The following is a 13,455-nucleotide window of genomic DNA, read 5'->3' on the forward strand; positions in this document are numbered from 1 at the left end:
TTGGTCATATATCAGACAACTAGTTTTTAACAAATGCCTGTACACAAATATAGTTTTACACAATATGAACATAGTCACCATGAAACATCTTAAAGACCCCACTCAACATGTCTCAATCATACCGATGGCATTGTTCTTTTTCTCACATATTGACAGCGCTTATGAGGATGTGTGTGTGTATTTACATTACCTGGGCATGCATATGTGCTCAAACAGTTCAAATGCATGATGTTTTTTTTTATTTTGATGGATTTAATAAAGTGAGTGCTCGATTGTGATGTTTTGTTTGAGTGCAAGCCCTGTCTCTTGTGTTTAGCTTGAATGCCTGTTGACGCTTTTAGACGCAGTACTTCCAGAAACACTCAGCGGTCCCTCCTCTCTTCCTGAACTGCTTCCGGATGCCCAGAACACGGCTGAAAGGATTTAGGAGACTTTGTTTCTCCAGTAGGACCTAAGAGACGGGATAAAGTAGTTTTAGTGAAAACATTTTTATTTACTTTGCTGTTTCAGGGATAAGACTGTTTTTTAGAAAGCTCACCTCTCTTTTAATCCCTCTGGGAAGCAGACCTGTTCTCACAGCTCAGGGAAGAAGAAAAAACATGAGGTTATTCTGATGTTTGAGATAGTTGTTGCTTTAGACATGTGTCTGTGCATGTCAGGTTTGTCAGGTAGTGGCAGAGTAGAGGACCTCCAACCGCCTGGCTAGCTATCCAACCATAGAATAATATGATAAAGCTGACATGAATTCAAAGTTGTAGCACAATGATTTTGCAAAAAGAAAGTGGGTGATTTTTCCTGGATAAAACAATTATCTGAATGTTAAATAAGAAACAGTGTGTGTCTTTGTGTTTCTTACCATCTCTGTTAAACTCCCCAGATATCAGAGTGGAATATCTGAGACCATCCTGAGAAGGGAAGTTCTGCTCGGAGAGAGACAGATCATCCAGAGCGCCGACTCCTCCGTCCTCCACTGACACTGAGGAGAACCACAACCGCATAAAGTTGGAAGACATTTTTTTAGTGTCGTTTTTGAAATATTTAACACTGATTCTCCCATTGGTGTTGATATAGTTGACAGCAATTCATGATCATTTTACAAATAGCTTTTTAAGTATTAAAAAGAAAACATAATATATATTCTAAGGGCAGAACAAGTCTCCCATCAATGGTCCATGTGTGTGAACTCTGGCAGAACGATCCCCGCTCAACACTGCAACTCCAAAGTAATAACTTCAAGGCCTGACGACATGACCAACCTGACATTATTCTCTCATAGGTTGTATAACTAAAAATGATAATCAACATACTTAATTGATGCAATTTTGTGAATACATGCTAAATAGAGATATTCATTTCCACTCACCAGGTCCCGGATAGGACATCTCTGCAGATTCTGAGATGGGGTGGGCCAGCAGTGGGCCAGAGGCGAGGAGCAGGAAGGCCCAGGACAGGAGATGGTTACACTTCATCTCTACAGGACGTTGATGTTGGAAGTCGCTCGGTTGCCTCAGGTGAAAACAAAGACTTGTACTTGCTCTGTTGGTCCAACTGGGTTATATACCAGCATTAGCCTGTCCCCCTCCTTGCATCCGGACACACACTCTTGCCACAACAGCCATCAGCAATATCCACAGTTCCATCCTTTCTGACTGCGATAAATCAACAGGGAGTCACAGGTGAATTATGGGCTCAATAAAAAGACAAGTGCCATGGCCCAGGCTTCAAGGGCACAGCCATGTTTTACCAGCACTACAGCTTGATTGACTGTTTTACTGACTTTGTAAATAGGATTGAAGCAGGTGTTTCAGATGTCATTCACAACAACATCCTGTAGGGAGCAGGTGAAGAAACTGGGCAACTAAATTAATAATGCTTTTATGCTACCAGCTCATTGAACTGTTGGGCCATTTGAATACTCCTGACTCAGAAAAAACAAACAATTGGAGCTGCAGTGAGACTTCCCAATAAAAGAACATAATTGCTTGCACAGTGGATCAGTGTAAATGCTAAAACAGTTGAAGCTTTGTAACCTATAAGACATCTGACATTTTCAGTTTAAGAGCACCGCAAATGTTCCATGGGTCACTGAACAGATTGATTTATGCACATTATTTAAAGGCCTTGTTCTGGTATGATTGGAAATGTGTTCTTTCACTTGTTCTTAGTCATGCTCATGCAATAAAACTCAACTGTATAAAGTCCAGCATAGATGGAGAAAAATACATTTCCTGTCAATGGAGACTGGGGGACAGGCTGCACTTCTGTAAATTGTTTATTTATTAGAAGTGTGACGTCAATGTTCAGTCACTTGTATGATAATGAGGGTCGACGAAGCGACAGTGACATTTAATTTTATAGTCAGAAGGCCAGCTACTCCATTAGGTTTTGCTACGCTTTGTATCATAAAAAGTTATTACGATTTATCTTCTGTATTAGTCAAGGCCCTGCTGCCAATCCGGGCGTATTCCAGACTCTAAAATAAATGTTAATCCTACTATATATGGGGTCCTCTTTACACTTTTATGAGAAATCTGGGTTCAAGGTACAGGCGTTTCGTAAAAAACAAGGACACATACTGCTCCTTTTGAGATCCATGAAATATAATGTGGCTCGGGGAACAGAGCATATATAGAAAACATATCCTCAGAGGCACAATAGATATGGTTAAGATGTTACAGTATCTTTTTACTTTCATTTTATCAACCCTTGATTTGACATTCACACTAAATGGCTGGAGATTTTTTCTGAAAATTCCTAATTTTTTTTTATCTTTAGTCTTAATCTGCCAAAGGCCCATCATTGCAAAGCCACATGTCTCACAAAACAACTGTAGTATTCCAAGTTATCTGCCCTGCACAGGTTTGTGTGACATGTTGTTGACATTATTTGACCTCTGGATTACTGACTGACGTATGAACAACCAGCAGAGGGCAATATTACCTCTAGAAAATCTCATTACATTTACCACGTTTACACATGTTCAGCAAATTAGTCTCCAGTGTAAATTATTCAGTGTGGTTTCTGAAGTGGAAGTTTTCCTTCTTCCTTTTAGCAGTCTTCAAACAATCTCAGATTGACAGAGTGCAAATTGAATCACAAAACCTGTAGCCTTCAAAACCTTAAATAGCCCGTAAATCCTCATCATCATTGACATGTACAAGACCATTTTTAAAACCATGTCATCCTCCCTAGAAAATAGACTTTTGATATAATTTTTCTGACATCAGAGCAAAAAGGTTTCCTGCCTATCTGAATAAATCAGGGCTACCCAGGTGCACACTGGAGGAAAAGTTGATTGTCTGTTATTTCTCTCAAATGAAGTCTTCTTCAAGCTTTTCTTGAAACACAACTCAACTGAAATGTTTTGCTACACACTTATAACATGTTTTAAAACTCTAAAGTTGCCAACATGGTCACTCAAAGATACCAAGCAGTTTTTATTCCAAAAATAATTTCCCCTTTTCTATACATATTTACCGGTAGTTAATTACTGCACCACTGCATACTTCAGCATACTTGAAAATGTATGCTACATTCTTTGAGTGATTGGAACATTCGGTTTAAGTGTTGCCTTCAATAACTGTTGTAATATTGCAACTCACTAAGCACGCACGTACGTGGGTGCGTCTGGTGGACCTGTAGGCAATGCTATTCAAATTGTAATATAATATGGGATGGGTGTCACTTCCTGGAGATGAATCCTACCGTCTCTACCTGCGATAATATGCGATTATATATATGTAAACAGCCTGACATATGTTATGCCGATTACCAGATTTACACATATTTGTAAACCAACAAGTCTTTATTCCAAACGTCCTTATATAGTGAAAAAAACTATCATAAAATAGGCTAATTGTATACTTTTATTGTCGGACATCGTGAGTCGTATGAGATAATCCTGAGTTTGACGGAGCACTTGAAGGCAGCAGCTGTTAGCCGCCCCCTCTGAACAGGAGCTGTGAAGAAGCAGCGACAGACAGTGGGCTAAATTTGTCCTGCCCGGCTTCCCTTCACCAGTACAAGGGGCTTTGTGTCATTGAAGAACAGCGAGCGTCGCTTTTAGTTTCACACTAAAACTAAAGGCGTCAGAAACACCTCCGTGACATTTTGGGATAATTTGTGTGGGCACAGAGAGGAGAGAGGGAGAGGGGAAAGTGCGACGGAGCGGACAAAGTTGACACTCCGCTGTCATGTTTGGTAGTTGTTGCACACACACTCACACTGAACACTGGAGCCTGTAGTGTGGGCAGCGTGCTGGGAACAGGTAGGTTATAAATAATGACTCTTCGATACATAAACTCATTTAATAATGTGTGTTTGGTTATTATTCATTTATTTATCTCGACAAGACAACAATGTTCCCACTGCAATGCAGATACTTGTCATGCTCTAGTTACTGTAAACAGCCAGCAAGAACTATCATTTGTTCAGTTTGTTAGTGTTTTGGCAGTCGTGTGAAGTATCTAAATACATTTACTCAAGTACAGTACTTAAGTACAATTTTGAGATACTAGCACTTTACTTAATTAAAAGTATTAAATTCAGATGTTATTATTTTACTTTGACTACATTTGTTTTATTCCTCTTGTTACTTTGCAGATTGGGATTAATGATAGGAAATATAATCAAGACTGCAGTTACACCTGGAGTAAATGCACAAGCTACCCTGTAGTGTTGAAAATGGGCCAATATGCATAATGAGTACTTTTACTTTTGGTACTTTAAGTATATTTTGATGCTTCTACTTTTGTACTTGTTGAGTCACATTTGCAATGCAGGACTTGTACTATACCTAGACTCTGGTACTTGAGTATATGAGTACTTCTTCTGCTTTTGGTGATTGGTAGACTTTATTATTATTATTATTATTATTTAACCCTTTTGAGATAAACCAGTCATCTGTTACATTTTAATTGTGTGACCAAACGTTTCTCTGTGTAGCTTGGATGTTTATTGTCTATTCGCCATTAGGTCCCATTCTATTTAGCCTTATAACATCTCCTTTCTGTTGTCAGGGTCTTCGGTATCACCATGAGGCTGTGACACAACAGGGACAATGATGGCAGAGCTGGAAATTGACCAGTCTAACCTTCCTCGTGTCCAAGAAGGTAACTGACTGACCCATATCTCGCAACTTTAGAGACGTTACATGGAAAAAGTGTGTGTGCAGAATGTACCATGGTTAATGGTCTCTCCTGGAGAAAAGTTGTATTTGTTCAGCCCCTCATGGAGGTCATGGGTCAGGGTCAGCTACTAAAGTGCAGACACTAAGCCACTAGGGGTTTAAGTATTTGATTCATGGACACTTCAACAATAAGGACAGACTTGTTCAACAGTCTGCAGCCGGCTTTAGAGAGAATGATGAGAACTTGCCATTTGTCTCTGTTTTGTTGCTTTGTGAGTAACTGGCCTCAGCACCAAATGGCAGCTTTGCTTCTTTCCTTTTGTGTCTGTGCTTGATTTCTATCTCAGATACAGTAGGAAGTCGCTTGCCATATGTTTTGTCTATATGCAGCAGATACGGGTTTAGAAATATGTCTGTAGTACAGAGATGGATCTCATCGCAGAGTGTTCTGGATAAGAGAAAGGAGGAATGAGGTAGCTGTTTCGGATATGATATTTCTTAGGGAAAAAGTGCTATCACTATCAATAACTTAAGTGTAGTCTAACTTTGTAGAAAGCTTCAGAGCTGATTGGGAATACTTTATCATGTAAATTAAATCATAATTGCTCTTAATTGGATTGGTCTGGACTTTCAAGTAAATCTGGCTGTGCTTTAGTTAAAGCCACAACACTATTGGATGACCATTGTGGCGCATATGAATCATAAAGTAGTGATAAACATAGGAGAATATGCCATTATGACAACACAAATATTCACAACAACATAATCTGTCATTGCCATACTAATGCTTACAGCTCTAACGAACTAAATGACTTATATCTGTTTGCATGTAAGTATGAAAACAGTGGCAGGTGGAATGTCTAAGCGCTGGCCTGAGTGTAGACCGTTGACTCAGTCTTTGCCGTGTCCACACTAATGAATGGAATAGAAATAGGTCTGCATGTCTTTTATCAAGGGAGATAATTCAGCACTGCGCTCTTGTTTCCATACACAAAGGGCACACTGTGCAGCGTTGCAATCTTATGCTTTATTGAGCAGGGGCCAGTGCACAAACAAAGGTGGTAATGGCAGCAATAAAGTGCTCGTTGAGACAATGGCAGCATGTAAATCAGCTGTCTGCGCAGTGTATTTATTTTCCGCTCATCATCCACTTTCACCAGACAGATATGATAAACTGTGCCGCTGTCCCTCTCTGTGGCACCGGGGGTTGTTTACTTAACATTGTGGGTGTTTATGCTTCAATTTCCCTAAGAGCCGTAGTTCCCCTTAGCCCACTTCTCCTTCACTTTCCTCCTCTTCCGAGAGTCTCAGCCAAGTCAACTCTCTTTGTTTTCACTGCCCCCCTTATCAGTTCCTGTTTTGTCCCTCCTGATATAGCCTGATGTGCAGAGGGAATGCAGCTCCCAGAGGAATTCCCCCACCTCCCCCCTTTTCCTAATTTCACTCTCAGCAACTGACCCAGAGTCCCATAACCCCGCACTTCCTTTTGTTCTCCATGAAAACTGTGTCAAGTTCATGAGATTTCTTACCCGGTTCACCTAGTTTTGTAACACAGCCTAGAGAGCTGTGGGATGGACAGACACTTTATGGTGACATGTTGTGCAGAAACCAGGAAACAGAATATGCCAGTGAGGAGGAGAGAGGGGGAGCATGTGGGTGGTTGGTGAAGGATTTTGGCTGAAAATAGAACTCTTGTCATTTTCTCCTTTCGCCGGTTCCTTTGTTTGGCAGGCATTTGCCACTGCTGCTATCCAAGTGGCTGCGGAGATGAAAGAGAAATATCTCTCAGTGTCTGATCGCCTGCCTCTCTCAAGCTGGATCCCTGAGATAATCTGCATACGTTTATTTAATATGTTTCTCTGAAATTGGAGGGAGTCCTAGAAAGAGACATGCTTAAAGCTATGCGATTCAGTAATATCAGGAAAAAGGTAAAAATAGCAACATATTTTTCCACCACCTTCAGATTTGTGTTGCTTTGAGGTTACAGAGGTCGTGGTTTCCTGCTTTATAATATCCTCTTCTCCCACAGTCACAGTGTTTGGGAACATACTGAGCGCTGCAGTGAATGGCTGCTAATATTTTAAAACCTTATCTACTTGTTTTCTTACTTTGCGCTGTTTCCTAGACATTCTTATCCCTCATTGGATCTCAGCCTCTGGTGTTCAGATGCCATAGCCAATTTCTGTTATCTGCTGGATCTTTGATTCACTAGCCTCTTACACAGGGTCCTTATCAAGAAGCTTACACACGTTGAGTCTCTGTATTTTTGAAAACACACTCTGCCGTCGGCTCTCACTGAGCAAGTGTCTCCATGTGCACACCCTGTCCGTCAAAACCTGTTCAGCAGTCTTAATAACACCGTCTCTTTGGCCCAGCCTAGAAGGGTAATGTGAGTTTTAGGAGTTTGGAAAAACAAGTTAACCCACAATGCAGACACACCCACACACACACACACACACACACACACACACACACACACACACACACACACACGCACACGCACACGCACACGCACACTTGCAGGCTTACACAGACAAGACTATAATTTTCCTCCATTTTTTTCCGTTTCGCTTTGGATTTAAGAGTAAACTCGTGTTTTGGAGCATCAATTTGTCCTTTCGGATTAAAACCAAGCCTTGGACTTAATCCCTTTTCTTTCACATAAGCGAAGTTGGAGATCCATTTATCGGATAGTCTCTTAAGCTCCACAACAAGTGTAAGTGGTAATGCGTGTCTGTCTCGGTGTGGGTTAACTGGGAGTGGAGCTGATGTGGTCCTCCATGTTGTAAACAGACCCCTCTCATGGCTTAGTCTGTCTGGGTTATTTCGATGAACTTTGACTGTTGGGCCCCTGTAGGCTGAAATATAACCAGACACTTATTCTCAGCAGGAACGCTGTGTTTTTCTTCCATATTGAGGATTTAGTGAAGTTTGACTATATCTTACCACAAGAATGTTTTCACTTTTTCCTTACTTCCCTATTTACAGAACTGGACAAAGAGGCAATATCCTCAGTTTGACGTGTAATACCAACTCGGAAGCAGTTTTATAAATGTTGAAATTAGACATTGCATTGTTACATCAAGCTCTAGTAGTTCAGGTAAGGCACAGCAATAAAAGACAAGAGGACTCTGTACATTTTAGAACAGTATTCGAGTAAAAACAGGTTGTCTTTTAGAGTACAAAAACAGCAAGGCAGCAAACACAAGCAGTCCTGAAGTCTGGGATTGGTTAAACGCTTGATGTTTTGTATGTTTTGAATTAGCCACACAGATGGTCCCAGCTGTGCCATATACTGTGGGCCCCATGTCACTCGGATAATAAATCTTGGAGCATCCCTTCTGTTCGTACATTTCCGTTTTTAGATTTGTACGTCTCCTTACCATTGGATACAAACAAATGCTAGCCTTAAGCAAAGAAAGTGTGCCATGAGGGTCTTTTGTTGAAAAGTGCTCAAAGTGAAAACAAGGTTTACACTCACAGTATTCCAGATAATGGATAATATTTGCAACTCAAATGTCCTTCTTGGATTTGCTTTTTTTTAGGCACATTTAACAACCTTCTGTCAAATAAAATGAGTATGACAGAATTGTATTACAATGCTTTCCTTAGGACTAGGGCTGCTCAATTAATCGTATTTTAATCACAATTACGATTTTGGCTTGCAACGATTATGAAAACAACATAATCGAAATAAAACTTTTTTTTTTTTTCTTGGTTTTTCAGTTGAATTTTATATTTAAAGTTCAGGGTAATCAACTGTTAAAAACATACTGTTAACATTTTTAATAAATGGATGTTTTCAAAGTAAATGGATAATCGTTTTTAATAATCGTGATATCAATTATTGACCAAAATAATGGAGATTATGATTTTTGCCATAATCGAGCAGCCCTACTTGGGACAGAGTGTCTGAATTTGTATTGTTATGTTATGCTTATTTAATATTATTATTATTATTTATTACTTATTATTTAAATGATCCAGGTTTTCCATGGCTGTGCGAAGATATTGAAGAGGTTATTTAAGAACATATGGCATTTATGTGTATCAACTCATCAGTATCGTAAGGATTAAGTGCATGGCTGTAAACGTGGCCATTGAGCTGCTCTTATAGGCTGGGGTGGGGGGGTGTTTAGTAGCAGGACAGGTGTTTTTAATAGAGACAAGCTGGAGGCTTTTCCCTCTGCAGTTAGCGAATCTCCTCTTAAACACTGTCTGGGCGTTTGAAAGCACCATTGTAGAAGTAGACGGCCCTTCTAGGCTCCCTGATGAGAATCTGAGAGACGGCAAAGTTAATTTGTTCGGTCACAGTGGGCTGTGTGTCGGCCGAGAAGGAGGAAGTGGAGAACACAGCTGGGCCACGCTGCTGCTGACTGTGTTTATTTTCTCTTCAGTAACTTCTGAGTTTGTTTGACAGACTTGAAACACTCGTGGGCTTCGGCACACAGAGGCTATCGGGGCTTATTAAGGACTCCTGTAAACACTTGGCGTGCCTTTTAGATGAGAATAACAGTACACAGAGGATGCTGAAGCTATTAAACCAGAGAGTGGCGCATAACTGTGGGTATTCATTAGTGCTGTATTACTGGAGACTTGAAACGCAGTCAGGTCTAACCAGAGCAGTTAACTGTCTCTCTTGCTGAATATCCCTTTGTTTGACTACAAAGGTTGTGGGTCTCTTTCTATTTAGAATTGCTTTTTAAGTCTTTTGTCAGCATTCTGACCAAACCAAACAAAGGCTAGAGAGCATTAACGACATGAAACCAATATGTTTCTTTTATTACCATATCCCGCAGCAGGTGGCCAGACTGAGGGCTCAGTTTGCTCAATGTAAAGAACCATACAGAGTTGGTGTGCAGAGAGCTCTTAGCTAAAGCCTTGGGATTTACAACAACCTTACAAATCTAAACTACCTTCCCAGTATCACATGGCTGAAGGTAGAAGTACCTAAACTTTGCATCTTCATTTGGTAGTCATAGTGTTCCTCCTAAAGATATATTCAACCACACCATTTTTTATAAATGTTGCACACACACACACACACACACACACACACACACACACACACACACACACACACACACACACACACACACACACACACACACACACACACACACACACACACACACACAGCTCGGCCAGAGTGGTAGATAATTGTTATTTTCTAAAGTTTGGAGAAACACTCGTCCGCCTTTTGTCTGTCAAATAAACAACCATTATGACGCACAACACTCACATCCTATCATTTCTTTTAGACAAAGTGCTGAACCGAAAGCTCCAACATATTGTCTCTTTTTATTCCAACTGTTCTTTTGGATGGAGAAAACAGGGTCGTTGAAGATTGTTGACATTTGTATGTTTTAATAATCCCTCAAGCTGAGAGAAATGCTTACTTTATTAACACTTATATCCCTACTTCATTCATGTTTAGGAACACTTTGTAGCACACTGAAGTGTGTCTGTCCTCTGTGGTTTCAGTGTGCCAGAGTTTCGCGGTGCTGGAGGATGGAGTGTTGGCACACAACCTGCAGGAACAGGAGAGTGAGTACAATGTCAAGCTGCAGACTACATCACTGTGTAAACATTTGTTTAATGTAGGCTCCAGCTTTACTTATCCTGTTAAAGGGTTTAGTTTGATTATACTAAGCAGCTACTAGACCCAAGTAACATATTTGTGTGAAATGCTGAATTCATCTTATGGTAAAACAGACTTACTTAAGGTGGTTATGTTGATCTCCTTCTTGAATAGCTTTTGTCTCTTACAAAGGTTTGTTATGTCTTTGCCATGTTGCCCAGTAAACAAAGGGACATGTCATTAGGTGTCAGTTTGTGAGATTCCTCAAAAGTACACGGAGTGTCCCAAAAACAACCCAGAAAGGAAAGTCATCAGATTTACAGTAAAAGTAAACATACATACAAACAAATATGTTTAAATAATATAGTAATTCATTAGAGAATTTGTTTATGACTATATCCTAGATCTCACACTTTCCTTTATCACCACACATTGTCTCATCCTCTGCCTTGCTCCCACAGTCGAGCAATACTACACCACCAACATCCAGAAGAACCAGCTCGTGCAGAATGACATCCGCGTAGCCAAGATGCTGCAGGATGAGGAGGAAGAGGAGCAGGCCATTCAGAGCACCCTCTCCAGACACGCCTCCAGACAACTGTAGGTGACCCCTGCTGCCCGAACACACTCCAACACATCTCACACTCCAACACATCTCACACTGTAACACATCTCCCACTGCAACACATCTCCCACTCCAACACATCTCCCACTGCAACACATCTCACACTGCAACACATCTCACACTCCAACACATCTCCCACTGCAACACATCTCACACTGTAACACATCTCGCACTGTAACACATCTCGCACTGTAACACATCTCACACTGTAACACATCTCCCACTCCAACACATATCACACTGTAACACATCTCCCACTCCAACACATCTCACACTGTAACACATCTCACACTGCAACACATCTCACACTGCAACACATCTCACACTGTAACACATCTCACACTGCAACACATCTCGCACTGTAACACATCTCGCACTGTAACACATCTCGCACTGTAACACATCTCACACTGCAACACATCTCACACTGTAACACATCTCCCACTCCAACACATCTCGCATTGTAACACATCTCACACTGCAACACATCTCCCACTGTAACACATATCACACTGTAACACATCTCGCACTGTAACACATCTCGCACTGTAACACATCTCGCACTGTAACACATCTCGCACTGTAACACATCTCACACTGTAACACATCTCCCACTCCAACACATCTCGCACTGTAACACATCTCGCACTGTAACACATCTCGCACTGTAACACATCTCACACTGTAACACATCTCCCACTCCAACACATCTCACACTGTAACACATCTCACACTGTAACACATCTCACACTGCAACACATCTCACACTGTAACACATCTCACACTGTAACACATATCACACTGTAACACATCTCGCACTGTAACACATCTCGCACTGTAACACATCTCGCACTGTAACACATCTCGCACTGTAACACATCTCACACTGCAACACATCTCGCACTGTAACACATCTCACACTGTAACACATCTCACACTGTAACACATCTCACACTGTAACACATCTCACACTGCAACACATCTCACACTGTAACACATCTCACACTGCAACACATCTCGCACTGTAACACATCTCGCACTGTAACACATCTCACACTGCAACACATCTCTCACTGTAACACATCTCACACTGCAACACATCTCGCACTGTAACACATATCACACTGCAACACATCTCCCACTGTAACACATCTCGCACTGTAACACATCTCCCACTGTAACACATATCACACTGCAACACATCTCCCACTGTAACACATATCACACTGTAACACATCTCACACTGCAACACATCTCGCACTGTAACACATCTCACACTGCAACACATCTCCCACTGCAACACATCTCACACTCCAACACATCTCCCACTCCAACACATCTCCCACTCCAACACATCTCCCACTGCAACACATCTCACACTGTAACACATCTCACACTGCAACACATCTCACACTGTAACACATCTCACACTGCAACACATCTCCCACTGTAACACATATCACACTGTAACACATCTCGCACTGTAACACATCTCGCACTGTAACACATCTCGCACTGTAACACATCTCGCACTGTAACACATCTCACACTGTAACACATCTCCCACTCCAACACATCTCGCACTGTAACACATCTCGCACTGTAACACATCTCGCACTGTAACACATCTCACACTGTAACACATCTCCCACTCCAACACATCTCACACTGTAACACATCTCACACTGTAACACATCTCACACTGCAACACATCTCACACTGTAACACATCTCACACTGTAACACATCTCACACTGTAACACATATCACACTGTAACACATCTCACACTGCAACACATCTCACACTGTAACACATCTCACACTGTAACACATCTCGCACTGTAACACATCTCGCACTGTAACACATCTCGCACTGTAACACATCTCGCACTGTAACACATCTCGCACTGTAACACATCTCACACTGCAACACATCTCGCACTGTAACACATCTCACACTGTAACACATCTCACACTGTAACACATCTCACACTGTAACACATCTCACACTGCAACACATCTCACACTGTAACACATCTCACACTGCAACACATCTCGCACTGTAACACATCTCACACTGTAACACATCTCACACTGCAACACATCTCTCACTGTAACACAT

At 41.2% G+C, this 13,455-nt stretch overlaps 2 protein-coding genes across 3 annotated transcripts in view; one reads left to right on the plus strand and one right to left on the minus strand.

Annotated features, from left to right (window-relative positions):
* LOC117449200 (urotensin-2-like) overlaps nt 1-13,455 on the minus strand; it is a 17,255-nt gene continuing 3,800 nt past the window's right edge. Inside the window, exons 2-5 of the mRNA XM_034086672.2 lie at nt 1,364-1,649; nt 857-976; nt 539-579; nt 1-451 (exon numbers count right to left, since the gene is read on the minus strand). Coding sequence (XP_033942563.1) covers nt 338-451; nt 539-579; nt 857-976; nt 1,364-1,469 — 381 coding nt within the window. The 5' untranslated portion in view covers nt 1,470-1,649 and the 3' untranslated portion in view covers nt 1-337. The remainder of the gene's footprint in view (nt 452-538; nt 580-856; nt 977-1,363; nt 1,650-13,455) is intronic.
* Nucleotides 3,953-13,455, plus strand: part of ccdc187 (coiled-coil domain containing 187) — a 25,057-nt gene continuing 15,554 nt past the window's right edge. Inside the window, exons 1-4 of one of the 2 annotated variants that reach the window (XM_034086669.2) lie at nt 3,953-4,267; nt 5,019-5,111; nt 10,613-10,675; nt 11,171-11,309. In XM_034086669.2, coding sequence (XP_033942560.1) covers nt 5,060-5,111; nt 10,613-10,675; nt 11,171-11,309 — 254 coding nt within the window. In that variant the 5' untranslated portion in view covers nt 3,953-4,267; nt 5,019-5,059. The remainder of the gene's footprint in view (nt 4,268-5,018; nt 5,112-10,612; nt 10,676-11,170; nt 11,310-13,455) is intronic. The other variant, XM_034086670.2, reaches the window with a different exon arrangement.

This window comes from Pseudochaenichthys georgianus, chromosome 7 (assembly GCF_902827115.2).
Source record: "Pseudochaenichthys georgianus chromosome 7, fPseGeo1.2, whole genome shotgun sequence".
In the NCBI taxonomy this organism is placed as follows: Eukaryota; Metazoa; Chordata; class Actinopteri; order Perciformes; family Channichthyidae; genus Pseudochaenichthys; species Pseudochaenichthys georgianus.